At 34.9% G+C, this 27,621-nt stretch overlaps 1 protein-coding gene across 2 annotated transcripts in view; it reads right to left on the reverse strand.

The window, feature by feature from the left end:
* The window catches only part of Sf3b3 (splicing factor 3b subunit 3), a 300,761-nt gene that overhangs the window by 35,395 nt on the left and 237,745 nt on the right, over window positions 1-27,621 (reverse strand). For both annotated transcript variants that reach the window (XM_090398423.1, XM_090398422.1), the window contains exon 23: window positions 21,604-21,702. In XM_090398423.1, the coding sequence (XP_090254549.1) occupies window positions 21,604-21,702 (99 nt within the window). The remainder of the gene's footprint in view (window positions 1-21,603; window positions 21,703-27,621) is intronic.

The following is a 27,621-nucleotide window of genomic DNA, read 5'->3' on the forward strand; positions in this document are numbered from 1 at the left end:
AAAGTAATCAAATTAATGAGACAATACTATTTTAGAGAATAACTTTTATTGATTAAAGGGTAACATGATGTTTTAATCATTACATCATGGTTATCCTTAGAGTATAGGACTGGTAAGCTTGACATCTTGTGATTAAAAACTTTTATCACAAACACCATATTTTAACACAAGACAAGCACAAATTCACATGGAGAGAATATATAAGAAAAAAGAAGTGTAATTGACTATATCATTGTTGATAGTGACATCTTCACACTGGTTCAGGACAGAAGAGTGTAGAGATTAGAAATTTTTTCTTCAAATGTTATAATGATCAGCATTCATTGTGTAGAATTGTGGAGACTAGACCACTTTATTTATTTATCTTAATTTAAAGTAGGTGCTCAAGCATGGGCGCTTGTCTCCATAATTTGAAAGAAACTGGAAGTGAACGTTACTCAGTTTTAAGCAGGATAAAAATGAATATCATACGTTTCTTACAATGACATAGGTAAGAAATTTTTTTTAAAAGAATTAAAGTTGAGCAACTTTTACAGGTGAACTATAGTTTCAGTTATGTTGATTTAGTCAAAAGGAAAGTTTGAAAACATTAACTACACCTTGAAGTCTCATCAGCAAACTCTGAAAGCATTGATTCAGCTAGGGAGGCATGTGGTGAAGTTGTCTGCAATAGAAAATTCAGAAAGCATAATGTTCTGGAGGATGTTGCAAAAAAAAAAAAGGCTTAGAAATGGAGAAAAGAATATAGTAAAATGAATCAGAGATGATAAAGGGACATGAAAAGTGAAATCAAACATATTCTGGATATCTACAGTAATTAGTTTTAAAGACTGTTAAATGAAACAAACAGTGACCAACAGAACAGTAATACAAAATATTCAAGAGGAATGCAATCCAGATTACATCTTGGTCCTTGATGTAAAATAAGCCATCAGAAATCTGAAACATGGAAAAGCAGCTAGAATAAATGATATTCAACCAGAAATCTTCATATAGGGTATAAATGTTTTACAGTTGCTAAAGTGCATAATTCAGAAAGTCAAATTCTGGATGACTGGAGCAGAGCTCGCATAGTAGCTATCTAGAAAAAAAGGGAAATAAAATTTAGTTTTATTTCCATTTTTTTTCAAGATGGCTAAATTACACAGGAATTTTTCTATTAGTGTTCTCCCAGGTAAGATTTATGCAAGAATACTCGAAAAGAGGCTAAGAAAAATTGTGGAAGAGTAACTTGAAAAACAAGTTGGGTTTAGGCAAAACAGAGGTTGCCAGTGTTTCACTTTATGACAAATAGTTGTGAACTTGTGAGAATATAACAAGGATCTGTACTGAAGTTTCATAGACATGGAAAAAGAACACGAGAAAAGATGTTCAGAATATACAATTATATGGGGAATGGAACATTATACAGAGCAAGAAAGTATAGGAAGGTGTTTGATGATCAGGTGTAAGATAAGGGTGTACTATATCTCCACTCTTCTTCATTATCAATATTATACCAAGGTCAAAGAGTTAGATTTGATTATAGTGCCAGAGGGTATTTCAGTTAAAGACAACTATTCTGCCTCCGGTTGGTGACCATGTATTACTCACTTGAGAAGTGGAAGTGACTAAGATAACGAATGTTCCATTCTGAAAAGGTTATATGCTGAATACAAAGCAGGAAATTATGACCAACTGAGGAGTATACTGAGTTCAGCACAATGGTATCGGTTGCTAGATGGGAAGAATATCAACAGTGCATGGAAAGCATTTAAACAATACTTAAATTATGCAATATCGGAATGTGTCCCAAGAGTTTGAAGAGTAAATAGAGTAGGAGTCAAATGGATGCATAATCTTATCAAGCAAGAAATTTGTAAGAAAAGGGTGATGTGGAAGGAATACCATCTGCAGCAAGTCAGAAGAGTCACAACTATTATACAGAAAACTAAGTCTGATGAGTATGAAAAGAAACTGGCTCTGCAAGCTAAAGATAACCCAAGGAATTCTATTGATATGCTGCAAGTAAAAGAAAGAAAGAATGAACATGAAAGAATACTGAATGCAGATGGTACAGGGGTTACAGATACAGAGGAGGTTGTTCAACTAATAAGTAACCATTTTGTTAAAAGCTATCAACTTGGTGTAGTTCACTTCACTGGATGAAGAAACTCAGGGATATGAGGAGAAGGTATTAGAGTGTTGTTGTACAAACTGAATAACAATTTGGCAATGGGAAATCATGGGATATCAGCATGGATACTAAAAGAGGGGTTCAATGGAATTGCTATACATTCTTTCTACTCCTGCAGAATCTTTCCAGTTGAAATTGGCTATTCCTTTGACCAAACCATATAATTTGATTCTCAGAAAAGGAAAGATTCTGAAGAAGTAGAAATAACACATGGTAATTTCATTGCACAAGGGTGGTGAAAAGCCTTATGCATCCAACTATTGACCAATCAGTATCTCAGGAGTGGTGGTGAAGATTTTGGAAAAGTTGGTTAGGACTCACATTCAGAAAAGGGTTGACAGAGAATCTCGACTTTGTAACGAACAGCATGAGTTTGCTAAGGGAAGGTCATGTTTTAGCAACTTGCTCACATTCTATAATAATGTTACCAGTGAGCTAGACAAGGGGAATGGATACACTATGATACTTTTGGATTTTGCTAAGGCTTTTGACAGAATACAGCATGGAAGACTGTTGCATGAATTAGAGAATATGGGATTGGATTATAAAATTATAATCTGATATCAAAAAAATGGTATACAGGGGATGCGAGTCTGCAAGATTTAAGGTTGCCAGTGGTGTACCACAAGAATCAGTACTTGCCCATCCGTGCAGTTAGCCTAGTGGTTATGCACTTCGCAACCATATGCCTGGGAAAGGAGTGTCCTGGGTTCGATTCTCGTCACCGATGTGAGGAGCTCAAGGATCTTCTCAAACATAGCCAAGTTAGCTAGTCTTGGGCGTAGACAGCAGGGTTTTTCTCCGCAGTTTATCTGGGGTTTTTCCTCCCATAAGCAGGCAAACTGACCCCTCTCAATACATGGATTACAGTAAGGAATACCCAGCCATAGGCCTGATTCATCAGCTATGCCGGTCCAGAGCCTGGATAAAATTTTGGGGGATTGAGATGGTGCCGAACTTTCTTGTTTTTACGGGGCTGCACAGCTGTTACATCATCATACGAATAAATAAAATAAATAAATAAGTACTTGGCCCATTGTTATTCAATCTGTACATTAATGACATTGGAAGGATTTTGATAACCAACATATAGCTATTTGCTAATGATACAAAGATATGTATGGTAATCAGATATGCAGTATTTGCAGTATGATTTGAATAGGCTGGAATTGTGGGCATGGGAAAAGAGATATCCGTTCAATGTCAGTAAATATCAATCATGCATTGGCATGATTAGATATCCAATATTGTATTATATTGGTGAGATCATGCTAGAAGAAACTGATCAGGATAGGGATCTTGGAGTGTTAGTAGATGGGAATTTAAAGTTCAGAGGCCCATGTAGCAAATACAACTCAAAAGATAACTGCAGTGCTGAAATGAATTTTCACACGTAAAGATAAGGATGTCATTTTGCCTCTTTACAAGGCCTTAATCAGACCTCACTTGGACTACCTCATGCCGAAATTTCATCTCCTGGTTTCTGTGGTGATTCTGATGCAGTGGAGAGAGTGCAAAGAAGAGTGTCAAAAATGATATCAGGATTGTGGGGTACTATTATGAAGACAGATTGAGAATTTTTTAGACTGCAGACACTAGCACACAGAGAAAGAGGGGGGTGATATGATTGAGACTTACAAACTTCTGAAATGGTCATCATACAGGATTTCAGTTGATGGAATTTTTATTTTATGGAGGGTGGGGAAATGACAAGAGAGTCATCCTTGGAAGCTGAGAATGAATGCCTAAAAAGAGGGCGATATCTAGATTTTTCTCTCATAGAGTGCTGCATGATTGGAATGGATTGCCATTGGATGTTGTGTGTGCAAGCAGTGTGAATGAATTAAAGAACAAATATGACAGCTGGTGCATGTGGTCTCCCTTGATATGTCCTGACTCCCTGGAAGTCCCTCTTATTAATAAGACTTTGTTTTATTTAAACTCTCAGTTAAAACCAGTTGGAACAACTGGTTTTAACTGAGAGTTGTGTTAGAAATAAAACAATTGATCAGCGATTGGCAACTACAAACATGAGAGTTTTGAAAAAAATTAGGGGAGCAAAAAAAAATGACATCGATGGCAGAATGATATTAAAAATGAAGAAATCAGGAAGGAACTTGACATTTTTAGCATTCAAGTACATGCCAGCAGGTGTGTCAGAGTTAATCTAGTGATGTATGGTTACAGAATGAGAAAGGTTAGCAAAACATTTTTGATGCCGAGGAGGAAAAAAAAAAAAAAAAACAGAGGAAGACCAAGATCTAGGTGGATTGATGCAGTCAGAAGTGTCCTAAAAGACAAAAATATAACACCTGATAATACTGAATACTCTAATTTGGGAGAAACTGATGACAGATTATTAATAATGTAGTAATGTCATAGTATTCTGTACATCTCTTGAAAGATCGACATCAGGAAACTGATGATCTGCTTTTGCACTCTTGTCAACTAGCATGAATGTCTTATCTCAGTCAGTGTATGAATGATTAATCATCTGTGATTACGAAAAAGATATCTCACATTTTAGTAATCAGAAGACCTTCAATCTAAAATAATTTCTTAACTGCAAAACTGTTTTATCCCTCTCTCTCTCTCTCTCTCTCTCTCTCTCTCTATATATATATATATATATATATATATATATTGAACAAGACTAAACTAACACTTGTTTTTCTACCCTTGCACAAATCTACAACAGTATCAGTCAGAGAATATAATATTCTCTTTTACCAGTGAAATTAAATTTCCTTAAGCAATTTGGGATTTAGCCGACCAAATTGTATTCTTATTGATTAAACCAAAATATAGAATGATGGTACAACATGACAAAATTTCATGCCGGCTGGGGCGTCGCCCAGCTAAACAAGGCCCCCGTTGTTTTCGTCAGGGAACCAGGGCAAAACAGCGAAAAGTCAGCTACTGGAACAAATCTGAAAATAAACCCCAACTCAACATCACCAGAGTTAAAGATCGGTACTATCAACGTAAGAAGCCTGAATGGCAAAAAAATGAAGCTAGCTGAGGAATTAGATAAGTACCAGATCGGCATAATAGGGGTGACTGAAACAAAAAAGACCAAAACTAGTGAGATCTTTCTGAGCAATAAATACAAAATGTTAAATTCAGGCAATGACAATCAAGGAAAAGAAGGAGTAGCCATAGTATTCAACACAAAATACGAGGCTAATCTTCTTGAATGGCAGTCAGTCTCAAGTAGAGTAATGTGGGCAAATATGAGAATGGGGAACTGGACAATGAGACTTATTTGTGCCTATGGTCCCACAGAAGGTTCTACTAAGGTAGAAGTGGAGGAATTTTTTGACACTCTAGAAAAAGCAACTGACACAATAAAAAATGAAAAGTTGGTCCTTGTTGGGGATCTAAACAGCAGAGTAGGAAACGAATGTGAGACATACAAAAATATTTTGGGAAAATTTGGAGAAAAGAGCAAAGCTAATAATAATGGCAAATATCTGTTGGATTTCTGCTCAGGACATGGACTGGTTATTACTAACATCATGTTCCAACATAAAAATGTGCACAAATTCACATGGAGAGAAGAGGCAAGGAATAAGAAAAGTCTCATTGACTATGTTATTGTTAATAGTGATGTTTTCTTCCTGGTGCAGGACACCAGAGTGTACAGAAGATTTGAAATTGGAAGTGATCACTATTTAGTCTTGAGCAGGATAAAATTGAATTTCATATTGAAAAGAAGAACATGTAAGAAAGTTTTAAAGCGAATAAAAGTTGAGCAGCTCTCAGATGTGAACTGTAGACTAAAATACACAAAGATTATTGAAAAAAAAAATGAAAGAGTTTGAGAACAGGAATCAAACCTTGGAGATTCAGTGGCAAACTCTGAAGAAAACATTGATTAATTAAGAGAGGCATGTGGTGAGGTTGTCTGCAAGGATAAAAAAATCAGAACTCCCTGGTGGACACATGAAGTTAAAGAGGCAGTGAAGGAAAAGAAGAAAGCATACCAAAAGTTCCTGTCAAATAAGTCAGCTTGTGCTCTTAGAGAATATAGAGACAAATGCAAGAATGCTAAACACTGTGTAAAATTAACTAAACAAAAGTCATGGGAGGACTTTGGCAAGAATATAGAAAATAAATATCAAGAAGGTGGCAAAATATTCTGGAGGTTGTTGAAGAAGCTTAGGAATGGAGGAAAGAGTGCTGTAAAAGGAGGTTAGAGATGCTAAAGGTGACATGAAAACGGGAGACAAAGATATCCTTGAAGTATGGAGTAATTACTTTGAAAAACTGCTAAATGAAACAAGCAGTGATGACAGCACAGTGATAGAAAACACTGACCAGGCATGCAGTCAGGAATACATATCCATACTTGAAGTAGAAAAAGCCATCAAAGGCTTGAAATGTGGAAAGGCAGCAGGAGTAGATGATATTTGAACAGAAATGCTGAAGTATGGTGGTATAAAAGTCTTACAGTGGCTGCACTGCATAGTTCAGAAAGACTGGACAGAGGGACGAATTCCCGATGATTGGAGTAGAGCTCTCATAGTACCCATATATAAAAAGGGAAATAAAACTGAATGTGAGAATTACAGAGGTATTTCCCTACTGAGTGTTCCTGGCAAGATCTATGCAAGTATACTTCAGAAACGGTTGAGAAGAATTGTGGAAGAAAAGCTTGGTGAAGAACAAGCTAGATTCAGGCCAAATAGAGGCTGTCAGGATCAGAACTTCACTTTACGACAAATAGTCGAGAAAGCATGGGAATATAAGAAAGATCTGTATTTAAGTTTTTTTGATCTGGAAAAGGCATATGACAAGGTGCCAAGAGAGAAGCTATTCAATACGCTGCAGTTATATGTTGTCAATGGGGCAATATATCAAGCAATACTTAGTCTTTATTTGAGTTGTAAGTCAGCAGTTAGAATTGAAGGAAGTACAGGAAGATGGTTTAATGTTAAATCTGGTGTGAGACAAGGATGTACATTATCCCCTCTGTTATTCATTATCTATATGGATCACATTATGATGGAAAGTGGTATTAAACATGATATCAAAATTGGAGATGTTAATGTCAGCTCTTTGCTTTATACGGATGATGTTATACTTCTAAATAAATCCGCTACAAGTCTGCAAGATTCTCTGGCTAAATTGAATAGCTGTTGTAATAGATATGGTATGAAGGTCAGCAATAAAAAGACAAAGAGAATGAAAATAGGCAGAATCATTGAAAATGTCAACTGCATTGTGAATGGAGAACCTGTGGAACAAGTAAAACATTTCAGCTATTTAGGCATGATTTTTACTGAAGATGGTAAATTAAATATAGAAATAGACAACAGAATCAGCAAAGCTGGTATGGTGGGAAGTCAATTGAATAAATTCATATGGAATAAGAGAGAAATTAGTGAACACTAAATTAGCTGTATACAAATTTGAAAACTGGTTTGAACACTGTAGACAGTGTTCAAACCAGTTTTAACTTATGGATCTGAGAGCTGGGTCAGAAGTAAAACACTTGACCAAAGACTAGAGACCACAGATATGAGAATCCTGAGAAAGATTATAGGCACGAATAGATGGCATCAATGGCAATATCATATTAAAAACGAGGATATTAGGAAAGAACTTGACAATGTCAGCATCCAGGAATGCGTTAGCAGAGCTAATCTCAGGTGGTATGGTCACCTAAACAGAATGGGCGAGGAAAGATTAGCAAAACAAGTGTTCTCTGCCAGGTTGGCAGCAAAACGACCCAGAGGAAGACGAAGATATAGGTGGATTGATACAGTACAAAGTGCTTTAGACCAGTGCTTCCCAAACTTCTGGATGTCAGGGCCCCCTTTGCAAAAATTAAAATATTTCACGGCGCCCCCCCTCGAAAAAAAATCGTAATAGAGATATATTATTATAATATTTATTGTATTTATATTCAATACAAAACATACACAGCGAATATTGCAAAAATCAAATGCATATATTACATTTTTTGCCTCTTACCGTTTGGTTCTGAAGACGATATGGTCTGTTCTGGTAAAATATGAAATACTGTCCTTTTTTTTTTTTAGTCTGTTTCTGCTTCTTCTGATTGTTCGCGGGATTTTTTTTTTTATCTTTTATCAACCACTTATCCATCTCAGGGTTAAATTTTTTAAAGTAGAATAGATCAAATAATATCACCACTTACCAATACTGGCACACCACAGACTGATAACATGAAATTAGTGAATATTACCTGAATAAGGGAATCCCCCGGACCAGGAACATTTTTCACTTTTGTGACTTTTCTCCTTTTACGGTAATTAAGCCTAACGCGAAACAGACAGCAAAGGCAGTCTGTTTATTGAAATGTGCATATGATTGGTGCGGTATTAACAAAAGATCGTGCAACCGAAAGATAAAAGCATAGCTGACAATTAAGTTGAAATGTTAACTCTCTTCAACCGAATTTCATATGTGAAACTGCCATAACATTCATTATATATATATATTACTTAGTTTTAACACTTTTACGAATTTTAACACGTTCGGTTGAATTTTATTGCTGCCTTGAAAAATCGAACTGACATACATCTAATTAATAACAATAGTTTTTAGTTAGATACTGTGTTTGCCCATGCAACATATGGTTTTGTTTCAGTCTATCTATACAGCATAATTTCTGTATAAGGGGACATGTGATTCATTAATTAGTATTTTTTTATCCCAGTTGTCTCTAATTGCACTATTTGTTGAGAAATATATTACACAGACTCCTCATACCTTATTCACTGGCATAATAAAAGTACTTATTTTTATTGCCTCTGCAGTATAGTGGCTCTTAGGGAGGGCATGTTGTTTACCACTGCAAGCGAGTTACTATATCCCCACATGAACTTGTTTAAGCTTTTTTTTCATGTCTGAAGTATATGCGAAACTTTTATTGGTAACAGAAAACTAGCTCGGATGACAGTGATAATATAAAACGAGTTTTGATATGTATATAAAATCAATATCAACAGTCCCTGATTACGAATGCGTTATGAAAGGGACAGAAAGATTTGGAACTTCCCTGGAGAACATTCGAAGTAAATACAATTAACCACTGCTTTGAAATGAAACATATGAATAAGCAATATTTACTAATATTCGTTAAGCGCCGAAATACGCAGGAAGCAAAGTTTGTGAACCAACACCAATGTGTGAATTTTTCCATTAAAATATAAAAAATAACAAAAAAGAAATAATAAAAGTTAAATACGTTTCTTTTAAAATAAAAAAAATATACTTAGTCTTAAAACATTTTAAATTTGTTTTCATTATTTCACGGCCCCCAAGGGGGCCGCGGCCCACAGTTTGGGAAGCGCTGCTTTAGACGATAGAAATATAAGATCTGATAATGTTGGAGTCTTGACAAGTAACAGACTGATTTGGAGGAAAATTGTAGATAGGAAATTAATAATGATGTAATTTTTTTCATGTAGTACTATCATATCCTGTACACCCCCTTGAGGGTACATGGCAGGAATTTGATGATGATGATGATGATAATGTGATACAGCTTGAATGTTTCACATTTTTGGTACTATTTACTTAGTTTGACTATTTATCCATCAGTCATAGGATTCAAGCAGGTATTTGCTTACACTTGGACTCGCCGAACTTTATATATTTACTATATTCGGCATGAAACTCTTTGAGTTTCTTATTCGGCTATGAAACAAGATGGGATGTAATATCGCTTAACTTAAATAAGTTTATATGTCACCGAATTGAAGCCTTTGGCTCTTCATATAATTAATAATTTATTAGGACACCTTCTTGGCAATTCTCATAGTAGAGTATATGTAAGTTCTGTTCGCTACAAACTTGGTATTTCTAAGTCTACCTACTCACTGATGAGACCTCAATAAAGGTTGAAACCGGTCTGGGGTAGTGACCTTCTCTCACTCATAATGTAGAACAGTAATACAGCTCCTAGGAGCTGGGTTTCACATTATGGGGAAATATCAAGAATAGTGATCGGAGCTTGCTCCACCCTTATCATGAGTTGCCTCAGTGTTGCATTCCCTTTAGGGTCAGTTGTAACACTATCCAGGTATTTGCTTATGCTTGGACTCGCCGAACTTTATATATTTACTATATTCGGCTATGAAACAATATGGGATGTAATATCCCTTAACTTAAATAGGATTCTGTAGTCTTACATTCCAAAACAAATCCTCTGATTTCTGTTCCTATCTTCTCTAGTCCAGCTGTCAATCTTCTATGAATCTCTTTGTTACCTGTCAGTCTGTAGGGCTGACTCTTAATGTTATTCAGTAATTTGTAAAGTAAATCTATAACAATGTCAGACAGTGTATGAATGATTAATTATCTGTGATTATGAAAACAATATCTCACATTTTAGTAATCAGAAAGCCTTCAATCTAAAACAGTTAAACATTTAACTGTTTTTCTGCAAAACTGTTTATCCTGTGTATATGTTTTTTTTTTTTTGTTTGTTTGTTAGTTTAGTCTCTCTCTCTCTCTATATATATTTAACAAGACTAAACTAACACTTGTTTTTCTACCCTTGCACTTGTAGATAACTTCATCAAGCTGCTTGCCATTCAACAAAATATGAGGTATCTTCATTCTGTTGAATAATATAGCAATCTATTTTTTTTCCCTGTTCTTCCAACAAGTCATATTATTTAGGAGGATCTGTTTTGTCATCAGAGTTACACCAATTCACATGATGAATGGGAATTTTAGTTATAATTAAAGAAATAACAGTTCATTATTGATTTAAATTCATAGTGAGTTATTTCTCTAGTTACACCAGTAGCTTTCCAACTTTTTTAAAAGATGTCCTCTCTTTTTTTTTCCTTGAAAAAATTCTTGCACTGTCTCCCCCCCCACCGACACTTTTCATGAAACAATACTGACCCATAATTTTCTTAGCATGTATTTTATTCTAGTAAAACTAAGATGTTCTTACAGTTTTTTTTAAAGTACACAATTAAACTTCAAGGCAAACTAAAAGTAAAATAGCACACACAAGATTAAATTTACAACTTTTATAACTTAGTGCATTAATCACAAAAATATTTAATAAAACATAAAGAATAACATTTGCTACTGCTTTGCTCTCACCCCCACAAAAAGTCTCATGTTCCTTGGAGGGGGATGTCCCACAGTTGGAACACCACTAAGTTACACCAGTTAATGAAGATATGGTATTTCTCAATTCTTCTACTAGTTTCCACTTCATTTCAGTTAATGTTTCTTGCAATGGTGGTATCTATTTTCAATTCTATTAAGGTCATTAATATTTTAAAATTCATGATTTTAAAAACTATAAGAGCACTAGTAATAATTTCATTATTAGTTTCATTATTATAAGAGCACTAGTAATAATTTCATTATTAGTAGTGCTCTTATAGTTGTTCCCATCTCAATCCCTTTTGCATCTTTTACCAGTCTTTTCTCTTTTAGATTATATTTTTATCTTTATCATCTCTTTCATTTTAATTTATTATTAAATTATTAATGTTATCATCATAATCATTTCAGAATTCTGTACTCGCAAGCTTTCCATTTTATGCATGGCTCTACTAATTCACTATTCATTATTCTTTGCTTCATTTTATTTATTAAGATAATTCAATCTGCCATCTCAATATTTTACCAATTAGCCCATCAGCAGTTTCATTTTTTTTTGTTTGTTTGTTTATTTTGCTAATTCCATTTGGTTCCGAAATATGTACAAATAATTTTCAACTTGCATTTGTTTTCCCTGGTTCCAAGCATTTGATATAAGCACACATGTATGTATATATATTGCATTTTGAATAAATTTAATTGTTATTCTAGTCTCGGTTATAGTCAGTATATATAAATAGTTGGCATTCACTACAGCATATGGATCATAGGAATATTGTGTTATGGTTGGTAGTACATTATTTCTTTTAGAATACCATTGTGTCTATAGGCTTGGTATGGGAAGTTGATAGTTTGGCCTAGCTACACTTCACTAAACCTTTGTCTTGGTCCAAAAAATTCTGCATTTGTAAGATAAAATTGCACAAAAAAATTCGAAGGCAGCAACTTGAAAATCAAACCATAAGTTTAAAACATCAAAATTATCTAACCTACATATAAAAAGTTGCAAGACCTGTAGAACATTAATGCTGTCTTCAACTTCCAAGTTCAAGAAAAAAAATTTACTGAAAATTAAATTGAAGCAAACAGATTCAACAACTGATGATATAATTTTAATAATTGTTTATGAAAATTATGAAAAAGGATTGACATTTATGAAACATAATTGTTTCATAAATGTCAACCCCCCCCCTACAATGATGGTTTTTAAGTCAGTGCTTCTCAAACTTCAGATATCCATGTACCCCTTCTTAAATTTTCATTATTACTGAATACCCCCTTATCAAAAATAATAATAATAATAAATAAAAAAAAAGTACATTTCATTGTAAATGCCTATTTTATTTGAATTTGTACATGTAAACAAAAAATTATTTAATTTTAATAGAACAATATTTATAAAGATACTGTAAATTTTTATTTGATTTAAATTATTTACCATCAATGAGAGGAGTGAAATTGCTTATGATGGGATAAAATGTCAGCAAAATTTGGCTCTATAGTTGTTAATTTCAATCTCAGATGAAGTTTGATATCTATAACGCAGTTCCTCTTCTTCGTCTTAATATCTACAAGGGCCGAAAATCCAACTTCACACAGATATGAACTTGGAAATTGAACTTTTCCAGGAATACTTTTCTAGATTCATTTGTAAGCTTTGTAAATGCTGCCTGATAGTAATTTTCAACACCATCGTCAATTTGTTCATTTGAACTTGCGAGCAATTCATGAAGAGATGGAAACGTGTCAACTTCTCCATTACCAACCTGCTTTTGCCATAACTTCATCTTTCCCAATGTGGCATTCACTTTATCTTGGACATGAAATATAGAAATTTCCTTGTCTTGTAAAGACAATTAAGATTATTTAGTGCAGTAAATATATCTGCCGGGTATGCTAATTGACTTAGTGGTTTCCAATTATGTAAATGTTTTTTTTAATTCAAAATTTTCATCAAGAAAAACTTGTAGTTCATTTCAAAGTTCAAATAAACGAGTAAGGACTTTTCCATGAGAATGCGAAAGAACATCGGTATGGAAAAGAAGTTGTGTATGATTACTTTCCATTTCTTCGCAAAGTTGAGAGAAAAGTCTGGCATTTAGAGGATTGCCTTGAATATAATTTATGATTTTTACAGCTTCATCCAGAACTTTTCTTAGGTCTGTAGACATCATGTGTGTAGCCAAAGTGTTCCTGTGTATGCAGTAGCATGTCGACTTTGCATCTGGTGCAACAGCTTGACTCCTTGAGACAAGCCCTTTTTTAGATCTGCCCATGGATTTCGCTCAGTCCGTGCTTATTCCAATACAACTTTTCTTTTGATGCATAAATGTATTTCTATTGTTGAATATTTCTTCTCCTGTTGTATGTTCTGGCAAGGGTTGGCAAAATAAAAGGTCGTCATGAAGTTTTTGATTTTGTTCAAACTTAAGGAACACTAGAAGATTTGCAAAATTTATAATGTCGGTGTATTTATATTTCAATTCAAAATGGCGATTTAAATTAGATGGTTTGCTTTCATTTTTTAAATTTCCCCACATATGATACATAATGGAATAGGTTCCTCTTCATTTGCCATCCATGAAAATCCACTTTTCAAGTAATTCATATTGTACTTATGAAGTTTTTCACCTTCTTCCCAGTTGATTCTTCAGAGATGTCAGACGAGACACCCTTATCAATTTCATTTGATCCAGATACAACATCAATGTTTTCTTGTTGCTTGCAGCTACTTGTATCAGCTATATTGTTCTCTTTTGTGCGTTTTATAAATCCAGTATTTAACCAATGATCCATACTTCTGTACATTATTAAAGCAATTATGTCACTATAAAAGTAGTACGAACCTATTAATCGTTATTTTAATTAACAACAAATTTGTAATATGATCAAATAATGAAGCACATTGATTAATATCTCCTTAACTGTCTTAATTACATCTACTAGTGATTCATATAATTACTTTTTTTTTTTTTTTATCAGTTGCTATTGTACGCTCTTCGCGTTGTTGCAGGCTCACAATGTACGTTCATATATGAATCTGAACAAAGATTCATGAGTGATCGTCCGTAAATTTGCAAACTATTCAAATGAAGCAGTTATCGTAATTTGAGTAGGAGAATTCATACATAATATATAATTTTATTGAGAAATATATAAGTCTAAAATAATTATTTTTTCTTAATAATGATTCCATGCGTTAATGACGCATAGCTGAAAATTGCGATAACTGCTTCATTTGAACAGTTTGCAAGTCTGGCATGCAAGGAGAGCCAAAGCAATAATGAAATATCAGAGAAGATTTTTAAGTGAAGGGCATTTGTAAGGTACCCATAGAATGATCCTTTAATATCCTATGACAAAAGTTTTGAGGTGTTTCTCCACTGTCACATGAGAGATATTCTTCTTCTTAAGTAGCTTCTCCAATTTGGAGGTTAACGATTATGGTATGCCAGAGTGTCCATTCCCTCTCTCATAATAGCTCTTGTTACCCATCCATTTATTTAAATCATCAACCCAAGAAGTTCCTGGTCTACCAGGAGATTTTCTTCCCTCTAATTTTCCCTTCAGTATTTCCAGAGACAATTTCCCTGAAGATCCCCTCAAGTCCCCCCCCCCCCATCTTGCACTTTCTCTTTATAAAGTCTTGCATGAGCACTCTTCTGGTTCCTATTAATCAAAATACCTTTTCATTATTTTTCTCCTTCCATCTTCAGTGTCTGCCTGTAGCACCACATTTGAAAGGTCTGCGATTTCCTGGTTACGGATTTTGTATATGTCCAGGTTGCACATCTATAATTTAATGTGGATGGTATATATGCTTTTATTATTCATATTTAAGTCTATTTATTTATTTATTCCAGAGGTCATTAGTAATTTATTATTCCAAAATGCTTCTTTTGCCTTAGCTATTTTTGATTTTATTTCCATAACTGTTGTTCCATCTTCTATAATCATTACTCCTCCAAAACAATTAATTACAAGTCTTTACATTTTAAATGAATCCAATTGATGCTCTTAAATATGTTTTATTGCTTTTTTTTAGCTTATTACCATATACTCTGAGTTACACTTCATGACTATTATTAGAACAATTTTAAGGCCATGATCTGCTGAAGAGAATCTTTCTGAAGTTGTCTATCATCTTTAATTAACCTACATGTTATTTTTATTTAATATGATTAATGTTGTTACATATAAATTTATATGCATGTTTTGTATATATAATATAATATATACATACATACAAGAGGATGGTCCGAAAAGTTCTCGGTCTAAAAATGAAAAAAAAAAATGTATAATTTCAAAATTATTTTTATTTTTCAGACTAATACATTTATTCCAGCGATGCTCCAGCGCCATTATCCCGTCCCTGTAGTGTTTCTCAGTAAGATCTGCAAAATATCCTTCTACAGATGCAATCACCCCTTGATTCGAAGAAAAATGTGACCAGCAAGGAAGAGTTTTAGTTCTGGGAAGAGATAGAAGTCAGACGGAGTCAAATCTGGGGAATAGGGTGGATGTTCCAACAATTCATAATGCAGATCCCTTAATTTTCCCATTCCTAAATGAGCAGATGCATTGTCTTGATGAAAGATGATTTTTTCTTCTGCAAACCGGGTCTTTTCTCATGAATTTTTTTGTCTAGCCTGGTTAAAAGATCAGAATAATATTACCCAGTTATTGTTCTACTGTTTTCAAGATAATTAATAAACAAAATGCCTTCAGCATCCCAAAACACCGATGCGATAACCTTTCCTGCTGATGGAACTGACTTTGTCTTCTTTGGCGCTGAACAACCGGCTTCTGTCCACTGTTTGGATTCTGGTGCGTAATGGTGAATCCAAGTCTCATCCATAGTAATAAATCGATGCACAAAATCAGTCATATTCTTGTTAAAAAGCTCCAAGCACTGTTCAGAGATTTTCATGTGAGTGCATTTTTGATCAGGCAAGCATTTTTGTGAGCAAGCGCAGCACCCATCTTGCGCAAAGCTTTTTCATTTGCAATTCTTCATGCAAAATATATCCTACACATGTTCTTTTGAAATGCCTATAGTCTCAGCAATTTCATGCACTTTGACTTGCCAGTCATCCAATACCATATTGTGCACTTCATTAATAATTTCTGGTGTTGTTACACTTTTTGGACGTCCTTCACATGGACCATCTTCAAGATTGGTATGACCACGTTTAAACTCGGCAGTCCATTTCTTAATTGTCGAAAACGAAGGAGAAGAGTGCCCATAAACTTTTCTGAACTTCGAATGAATTTCTTTTGGCATTAAACTCACTTTTACAAAGAATTTTATAACATCACAATACTCAATTTTATCCATTTCAAGGGATACAGACAAAACTTTTGCCTCAGACAGCTGTCTTGATAGAATGATTTGCAATTTCGCATGGATGCTTGACAGATGTACCAACTTAGAAAAAAAAAAAAATCTTGCAGACAGTGTTGCCATCTATGGTCAAGGCCACGAACTTTTCAGACCACCCTCGTATAGAGTGTGTAAAAATTGTGGGGAAACACTTGAAATTTCTGTTTTTTTTTTTTTTCTTTAAATTTTTGAAATTATATAAAGGTATTACATGTACTATAGACATATACTATAGTTAACAAAATGATGAACTATAATTATGAAAAAGATGCAGAATTGCTTTTGACCAATGCTATTTTCAGCTTGTTGCTGCAAACAGTCATAAACACAAAACCTTCATAAGAGTGAACTAAATTTTCTCACAAATTTCACAAAATACATCTATTTCGAAAATGTCAATGATACAGGAAGTATTGCATAAAATTATTTGAGTTTTGTATGAAAACTAGAAAACAGCAGAAAGTAGAGTCTCTATAGTTCAATAAATATCAAAAATGCCTTTGAATGGAAAGACCTTGGTTAAAATCTTGTCTAAGATATGAACGACCTTTATCAGGACTCATCAAGAGAAGGTGAATTAGCTGGTCTCATTGAGGGCTGGAAAGATCTCTCTGTGGGAAACTTGAGTTTTTCATTCTACAAAAAGGCAAGCCAGCTAAAAGAACACATGCCATTTACAGACCACAGAAGGATTGATCACTCTATCATAAGCAGTAATCAGATTTGTAAGATGGCAAGTTACTTGATTGTAACAGGCCAATGAGTCTAGCATGAAAGGAAGATGGGATGAGAATGAAAGAAAGGATGACACCAGAATTTTTTTAAACTTTACACAGTAATTTCATATTTGGCATTATTTTGATAGTCCATAATTTTGCCATTGCTCCTAAAAAAATAGAAGTTTTTTGAAATAATGACTAGCATGGAATGTGGTATCTATGTTCTATCATCCACAGTAGCTAATAACATTCATTTCGACTTTGCTTAAATTCTGACAAAATCAAAACCTCCCAAGAGTAACATCTCACCTAAAGAAATATCAGCACTAAAAGTTTTACGGCAACAAACAAAATTATTATAATCAAAGCAGATAAGGGAAATGCAACTGTTATTATGGACCAAATAGATTATAACAGAAAATTTGCAAGTAATCTTAAATACTTCTTGATATATGATATTACTAGAAAACTACCTAGAAAAAGTAATCATCCAAGGTAAACTGTGTGGGAAAAGAAAAAGAGGAAAACCACCCAACAGGTGGATTGACCAAATATTAAAAATCACTGAACTTAAACTAGAACAAGCAATAAGAGAGGCACAGGAGAGAAAGAAATGGCGAAGCATCATCAAGAAGGTCACGAGTCCTCAGACATGAGGAGATCCGAGAGAGAGAGAGAGAGAGAGATGATATTACAGATTGGGATCCTACCAAATTTTGAAAGAAAAAAGTTTATAAATTATTAAAAAAAAAAGTTGCATCTTGGCCCAAAGAAATTACCAAGGGGGAGGGGGGGATATATGAAATTCACAAAATTTACAAATCGAATGTCTTTTGTTCAATAGTTGACAGCATAGACACACCAGCCTACAAACATTTATCCAAGAAGAAGGTACTGCCATGGGAAGTCCACTTTCCCCTGCTCTAGCCAACTTTATTTGGAGCATTTAGAAGACATCATTTTTTCATCTATATACTACCCTCAACCTTCATTTTGGGTTAGATATATAGATGACATTTTGGCCTCACAACAGAGATTCCTTACCTTCCTTTTTTTTAGCTAAAATCAATACTTTACACCCTCGTATCAAGTTCACCATGGAAATTGAAAAAGACAAATCCTTTTTAGACATCCTTCTCATCCACTCGCCATCAGGTAATTTAACATCTGTTCACAGAAAACCCATTTTTACTGGACGTTACATTCACAAACAATCTGCTCATCATACTTCTCAAAAGACAGGAATCATAAAATGTTTAATTCGACAAGTTAGAACTAATTGTTCAACTCCCCCATCATTTACAGAAAGAACTTTCTACTATCAAGCAATACATGAAATTAAATGGCATCTCTGAAAGGACCACACAACATGTTCAAATCCTACAAGTCAAACCAAAAGAACAAAGAATCAATACATTGAGTTCCAATCCCATATATCTCCAGAATTTCAGAACCGATTTCAAGAATTGTGAAGAAATATGATCTAACAGCTACTCATATTCCTATCAATAAAATATCCACCTATTTCCCATCATCTAAAGATAAACACTCAACTATGTCTCTTCCTGGTGTATACCAAGTTCCATGTGACTGGCCATCTTTCTTACTTTGGACAAACCAGACGCTCTATACAATAAAAACAAGAACATCAATCTTATATTCTTCACAACAAATCCAATGTCTGGATTGGCGCAACATAGAATAGAGACAAACCACAACACTCGCCTTCTACACAGATGTTGGTATAAATTCGAACACTTATTCAAAGAGAGTGCTGAGGCCTTACTTCAACACCCTAACTTGAATCAGAATGACTGCATATCCTTGTCAAAAATATGGGAAAGTTTGATCCGAATAATACATTAACACGTTCGCTGCCACACTCCTCGGGCATATTTGTTACCGCACGCCAAGCACTTTCACTTCTACAAGGTCAGTACGAGTTATCTTGTGGCTGGTTTATCAGACAGAATTTTAGATACAAAATTAATAATGGAAAACTCGCATACAAAGATTATTTAATAGTATAATTTTCGCCTGTGTGTCACAGGTATTAGCGCTTTTTGGAATTGTCAGTTATTGTTTAATTTGAGCATAAAATGTACTGAAGATGCCTGTGACACACAGGCGAAAATTATACCATTAAATAATCTTTGTACATGAGTTTTCCCGTTATTAATTTTGTATCTATATGTCTGCTCACGGTGTTTCTTTATTGAAGCACACAGAATTTTGTTTCATATACCAACTACGAGTAATCTCATATTACTTCCGCCTATGTCTTACATGCGCTGACGACTATGTAACTTGAGTTCAGAGTCAGCGCAGTAAGGTTTATTGCGTCTAGTCTTACAGTTATTTAAAATTATCTAAATAAAAACTTTCAATTACGCCATGGCCAGTAAAAGAAAGCTTACTGATGAAGAATTAGAAGCTTAAGCTAATATGAGCGATGATGAATGGAATGAATTATTTGGTTCCGATTCTATAGATGATTATAATCCTACAGACGACTCTAGCGATGACTCAGATGATGATGTATCATATATAAATATATGTATATGTTGAAAAAACTTCAAACACTTGTTTCATTTGCATTAATAAATACACAGTTTACGCAGCAATACCTCTTATAAAATGCTCTACTTTTGCTGAAATTATTTTCCTTCTATCAAGCCCCCAGACATGCTCTCCGCTTTATTCACAAGTCAAGGGTCCAAATTAACCTGCTTATACTACGGGTTAACCTGTGCTTGACATAGGAGGTTGGTAATCGACATACAAGTATATTCGTAGTAGGCTTGTGAGGCTCATATACCAACTACAAGTATATTCATAGTTGGCAGCGAACAGGTTAATTTTTTATTTTTATTTTAAATCAAGGCCTTCTAGATACTACATCTGTCTAATGACATCTTTAATATGATTTTATAAATTAAGTTTTTTTTTTTGTATAACATTGTAAATTTACACATGCGATTTATTTCTGCACACTTATGTTTACCTTTCTTCAGTAAAATGATATCATGATTAGCGATGTAACATCACGCGGCTCTTTCTAATTTTGACTGATCGTTTTTCGTATCCTACCTTGTAAAAAACCGCTTCCTGCCAAGCCACTGATGACAATTTGTTATTTTCAAAGTGAAATATTTGGCAATATATTAAATATACTTTTCTTGTGCTAACGCGTTGATAATTCTGGACTAACCAGGCAGGGCGCTGCTATGGACACTTGTCGGCAGCCTAAGATATAAACTGCAATTTCAAAGTATTAGTGTTTCCCATATTTTGGAAAGTTTTATGCAATCATATTTATTCAAATTAGGCTGATTTTTAAGAGCAGCAGCAGATTCTAAAAACAGTCTTTCTTTTCTAAATTTATTTACTGTGATGGAGAATGCTGGTCTTTTTCCAATTGATTCTTTGAGCTGTATCCAAAGCACTGTCTGAAAGGCCAAATCAACCATAGACATAACTATCGTTGATTTGGCCTGATTATGTTCTTCCATGTGGATGGTAGCTGATCTTCCTGTCTGTCAGAGTAGGCCAACTTGCAGAAACAAGTAATTCTATATACACCTGGAACTGAGAGAGAAAGAAGTGGAGCAGATAAGGGCAGCTAGGTTTACGTGGGGCTTGAAAGTTAAAGGTTTGTAAATTTAGCATTGTTTGTTAGTTTAGTGTTTTTCATACGTCTCTTAAGAGCTTATAGTTTATCAATCAACCAAAGAAAAAGTACACAATACACAACTACTGACCTAAACTCATTACATGTTCAGAATAATTACAAAATACTTCAGTACAGATACATTTATCATTTCCTGAGTGAAGTGCACAACAAATCTAAGTATGGATCCAAGATATAAACAGATACAGGTAACTTCCTTTTCATTATAATTACAAGTTCTTTCAGCTTGAAAGAACTATTTCTTTGCAAGCTTCTGTGATGATTAAAATGTCAATTTTGAGGGCTACGTGAGCATTACAGTTTATATTTATATCAAAGTTCATATCTAATTAGTAGGAGGATTCCTAAGTCTTTCTTTTGTTAAACATATATTTAACATTTTTAAAAGAATTCTGTGTTTTTTTTAAAGTTAATTTATGCAAGGCATGTGCACCCATGTTTGATCTATTAGGGCCTGAACTATTTTAATGAAATTTTCTAATACAAAAATAGGGGAAAAAAAAAAGGAGAAGAGAAACTAAAGACTTACTTTTTGTGATGACCCTCCTAACCAGCCTCGGTCCCAAAGAGCCTTAACTCCAGTAGGATCTTCATCAACATCGTCACTAATCCCTGATGGAAGCCTTATCTAATAAAATAAAAATTATAATACAGTATTTGAACAGAATAAAATCAATAATGATGTGAATAATGTTATGACTGATGGGGTGTGAACTCAGGGTGTGCTGAGTGGTGTGGAAATAGATTTGTCCCCCCCCCCCCCGACTATATGATGAGGGTGTATCTTAATTAAACAGCAAATAGTGAGTTGAATGTTCAGATTTCAAGAATAAGACAAGGTTGATTTACAGTTGAATAAAAACAAAGCAACACTACAATATTTGTCAAATATCACAAGATATCATAACAGATTAGTCAACAATGGCTTACTGTCTATTATACAATTTAATTAATATAACATTAATACTTGTGTTTATGAGAACGTAAAGTAAAATATTAGCACAAGTTCCATCATATTGCTAAAACACAACTAGATTTAGCATTAACTTAAGATTCATCAAGTTGCTTCCATCAAACTACAAACAAGGTTCAAATGCTTACCTTACTGGCAGCTTTAAATACTTTACACTCTTGTCTAGGGTCTGACTTAAATTGAGGTTTACAACACATCAGCACATCTTAACACAAACACCTCGAAATTTGTGCTGTACAACGTGAGAGGGAAAGATATGTCTTCATAACAGGAACATTTCTGCATCGCCTACTTCTGCCTAAACTTGAGACTATTCTCAATAAGAAGATTATCTACTAGCCCTGTGAAACATGACATACTCTTATTTCAGCAAGTGCATTGCCTAGTTAAGTTCCAATGGTGAATCATTCTCTACTGCAATGATGTTAGAGACTTGTAGTGTTTTGTGGACTTCAGCTGATAAATTGCTATATCCTTACACCTTGTCCTTTCTAACTATATGCCTGACTTTGAACTTAAATCTCTCTCATTTTCTCTTTCCTCAACTCTAGAACAAGATATAACGCTATTACTACGTCAAACTTCCTTCCTCCTTCTTTCTGCCTGTCCTACTCTTAATGAGTACTTATATACATTTTTTCCCTACTACTTGCTATGTGATATATGATTGTGATTTGCATATATGGCAACTTTGCTTAAGTCCTAATTAGCAAAACAAGTGTTCTCTGCCAGGTTGGCAGGAAAAAGACCCAGAGAGAGACCAAGATATAGGTGGATTGATACAGTAAAAAGTGTGCCTTAGAAGATAGAAATATAAGATCCGATAATGTGGGAGTCTTGACAGGTAACACAGATTGTTTTGGAGGAAAATTGTAGATAGGAGGAGGTTAGTAATGATGTAAGTTTCATGTAGTACTATCATATCTGTACCCCCCCCCCCCCCTCGAGTGTACATGTCAAGAATTTTATGATAATGACAGTCCTATTGATTTGTAGTCATGGCAGACTTCATGACCCATGGAATTCAACATCCATCAAGCTCATACCATCCTTTAAATTTGTAAGAGTATGGTTGTTGCAAAATTTACATTGCGTGAAATTGAATTCATACAAATAAAATGTTTCGTTAGGTTTTGCGGATACACACTATGCTGACATGTGGCATTAATGCGCTATGGCAGAAATTCTAAAACTTTCTCAGTTTGTGGTACCCCTAGTGTCTTAGTATCCAGAAAATTCACCAAAAACAATTCATCGAAAGGCAGTTTTGTGAAAAAGCAATTCATCAAATGGCAATTAATCAAAAACATGATTTATCGAAAATCAACAATTCATAAAAAAATTATAAGACAAGTGAAGTGTATTTATCAAAAAGAATTGTAGTTTAAATGGATAAACCTGTGATGTATTGATATTCCCTTTGTGTCTGTTATGAGTAATTACTTCGAATAATTGCTAAATGAAACGAGCAATGATAGCATAGTGGTAAAAAACACTCAACAGGCATACAGTCAGGAATACATATCCATACCTGAAATAGAAAAAGCCATTAAAGGCTTGAAATGTGGAAAGGCAGCAGGAGTAGATGATATTCGACCAGAAATGCTGAAGTATGGTGGTATAAAAGTCTTACGGTGGCTGCACTACATAGTTCACAATGCGTGGACAGAGAAACGAATTCCAGATGATTGGAGTAGAGCTCTAATAGTACCCACATATAAAAAGGGAAATAAAACTGAATGTGAGAATTACAGAGGTATTTCCCTACTGAGTGTTCCTGGCAAGATCTATGTGAGAAATGGTTGAGAAGAATTGTGGAAGAAAAGCTTGGTGAAGAACAAGCTGGATTCAGGCCAAATAGAGGCAGTCAGGATCAGATCTTCACTTTACGACAAATAGTTGAGAAAGCATGGGAATATAACAAAGATCTGTATTTAAGTTTTGTTGATCTGGAAAAGGCATATGACAAGGTGCAAAGAGAGAAGCTATTCAATACGCTACAGTTATATGGTGTCAATGGGGCATTATATCAAGCAATACTTGGTCTTCATTTCAGTTGTAAGTCAGCAGTTAGAATTGAAGGAAGTACAGGAAGATGGTTTAATGTTAAATCTGGTGTGAGACAAGGATGTACATTATCCCCTCTGTTATTCATTATCTATATGGATCACATTATGAAGGAAAGGGGTATTAAACATGATATCAGAATTGGAGATGTTAATGTCAGCTCTTTGCTTTATGCGGACGATGTTATACTTCTAAATAAATCCGCTACAAGTTTGCAAGATTCCCTGACTAAACTGAATAACTGTTGTAATAGATATGGTATGAAGGTTAGCATTAAAAAGACAAAGACAATGAAAATAGGCAGAATTGTTGAAAATGTCAACTGCATTGTGAATGGGGAATAAGTAAACCATTTCAGCTACTTAGGCACGATTTTTAGTGAAGATGGTAAATTAAATATGGAAATAGACAACAGAATCAACAAAGCTGGTATGGTAGGCAGTCAATTGAATAAATTCATATGGAATAAGAGAGAAATTAGTCGGAACAATAAATTAGCTGTATACAAGACAGTGTTCAAACCAGTTTTAACTTATGGATCTGAGAGCTGGGTCAGAAGTAAAACACTTGACCAAAGACTAGAGACCGCAGATATGAGAGTCCTGAGAAAGATTAGAGGCATGAACAGATGGCATCAATGGCAATATCATATTAAAAACGAGGATATTAGGAAAGAACGTGACATTATCAGCATCCGGGAATGCGTTAGCAGAGCTAATTTCAGGTGGTATGGTCGCTTAAACAGAATGGGCGAGGAAAGATTAGCAAAACAAGTGTTCTCTGCAGGGTTGGCAGGAAAACGACCCAGAGGAAGAGCAAGATATAGGTGGATTGATACGGTGGAGGAAAATTATAGATAGGAAGTTAGTAATGACATAAAGTTTTATGTAATACTATCGTATCCTGTACACCCCTTGAGGGTACATGTCAGGAATTTGATGATGTGTGTTATGTAGAAGTGTGTGGCAATTTTTTCTTTTGAGGAATATTCCTTTCAGTCAGTGTATGCATTTCGTGTATTTTATGTGTGTTTTACACAATCTGGAAAAGATTATGTAAAAAAAAAAAAATCTTAATTATTATTATAATTATTATTCCCCTATCTCCTCCTCTCTCCTCAACCAAATAGTTGGTGAGGTAGCAATACAATTTTTTTTCTTCCTTTCTTAATCCTCCTGTTCTATCTTTTTATGGTGGCGAGGTTTCTTATTCTTGTAACTGCAATCATCTCAAGGATAAGGTGGTTGGCCCTATGTCTGTAAACGAGTGTGTTCACAGGGTTGGTTTGCCTGTTCTGGGGGATGAAAAACTCGAATTTCTGGGTGAAACCCCCCCCCCCCCATATGAGACTGGCTAACTCACCTTTTGTCCAGATAAACGTTCCTCACGTCACCGACAGGAATTGAACCAGATCTTTCTGACCAAAGGGCTTCATCTATAATGACTGAGCTATGGAGCATCAGCAATACAGTTTTACTAGGGAATAAATAGAGAACAAGATAGTTTCCCATTGTCTTCTTTATCCGGTAAGTATTTTATATCCATAGATATGTGGGCTCGTGGAGACTGGTTTACAGGATGAAATGTCTTTCTGGCCATCTCCATATGAGACCGGATAATTCACCTTCATTTGAAGAGGCTGAAAAAAAATTCTTTGCATCATGCATGGGATTCGAACTTGGGTCTTTCCGACTAAAAGGCTTTGCTTATACTGACTGAACTATGGAAGCTCCATTAAATTAGTAGTAATGTCCACACACACCAATCATCATACTAATACCTATTGTCGAACTGTCCCAGTTTTCAGTTCAACTATATTTGGCGCTACAAAGGAACAACATGGTGACATTTTATATTGCAATAGTTCTCTGATTTAGTGGAATACGCACAAATATCAGAATTTATAAAATGCACAAGCAATCTGTGTGGTTCAATTTTAAGTCTAAATGGATCACTTTTTATTAGACAATTTTGGTAAAGAAGTTTCAAAATGATATAATTCCAATATGGCTGGATGAAATTTAACGAAATTTTATAGTCAAGAACTATTTTAAAATTTGTCAGTTTTGATTTCAATCTGATCACTGCTGTTGTGAAAAAGTTAGGTAGAATGAACTTTTTTGTCTAGCGATAAATCACTATCTACAGAATGAAGTAACAGGGATGCTTATAGAATAATGTAAAAAAACTACAACAAAATAATTATAAAGTCTCAATGACCACCTACACACACTATCTACCAATAATTGTTCAGATACCCCTGTTATTTGAAGTTATGGAACATTCCAGGTTTGTTAATAACATAAAAACTGGTGGACAGATAGCAGGAAGCAGTATCTCATCATAGCAAGTGAATACAGGTGGTATGGCAATACGTGAACTCAGTGACTTCGAGAGAGAGGTGTCATCGTAGGCTGTCATATTGTTGGTATGTCCATACATGCCATTGCTGCTCAATTGGAGACATTCTGGAATCACAAGTGCAGAAAAACACCCAGGGCAGCTACCGAAAATGGCTGACAGGGACAGGAGGGTGTTGAAACAGGTGACACGCAAAAACCAGCTACAATTGGTCAACCATCTATGATGAGTTCCAGAGCACCAGTAACACCATGGTGACACTAATACTGTACAAAAAGAATTCCATTTACTGAGTGTTCACAGAAGAGCGATGGCACACAAGCTGAACATTACAACAATGAACATAGCAGCTCATCTAGCCTGGTTCAAAGAGCATGTGAACCAGACAATTGACCAGTGGAAAAAGGTACTCTGGAGCGATGAATCAGATTGAAACCAAGCTGCCTCCTCACCTACACCATGTCAGTCTGATGAGAGCATGTGGGTGAGGAGGCAGCTTGGTGTACGCTTGTTACCACAGTGTGTTGTACTGAGAGTGAAGTTTGGTGGTGGAAGGGTAATGGTGTGGGTGCATTCAGCTGGTTTGGAGTGGGACCACTCCAAACACTGTCCATGGTTTAATGAAGGTAGCTCAGTACCTTGATATTCAGGATAATCAGATGCTGTCCACACTGCAGAGTTTTATGGAACAGACCTGTGTTACTATCAAGACAACAATGCGCCATGCCACAAAGCTGCAGCTGTTAGGGAACAAAGAGATGGGTGTTAAATGACTGTCCTAGCTTGGGCAGAGTCCTGACCTCAATCCCATCAAACACCTATGGGACAAACTGGAACAGCGATTGAGGTCCAGAGCAGCATGTCCTTGATCTGTCGCTGAACTCATCTGCTTTGATGGAGGAATGGAGACAAATCACACCTGATGTCTGCTGCAGAGTGGTGGAAAGCCTCCCTCAAAGAGTGCAGTAGGTGATCAAAGCCAAAAGTGGACACACCCGATATTAGGGTTTGCCTGCTAGTATCAGTTTAAATTGCTAAATGTCCGGACAATTATTGGTGTTGTTGTCTACATGTTAGTGATGTTAGATATTCTTACTGAATACTTTAAAACAATAGTTTTAAAAAAAATTAATCTCGTGATGAATT

The sequence above is a fragment of the Typopeltis vanoorti genome, chromosome 9, assembly GCF_054136105.1.
Source record: "Typopeltis vanoorti isolate ZY-2024b chromosome 9, IOZ_Tvanoo_1.0, whole genome shotgun sequence".
Classification (NCBI taxonomy): domain Eukaryota; kingdom Metazoa; phylum Arthropoda; class Arachnida; order Uropygi; family Thelyphonidae; genus Typopeltis; species Typopeltis vanoorti.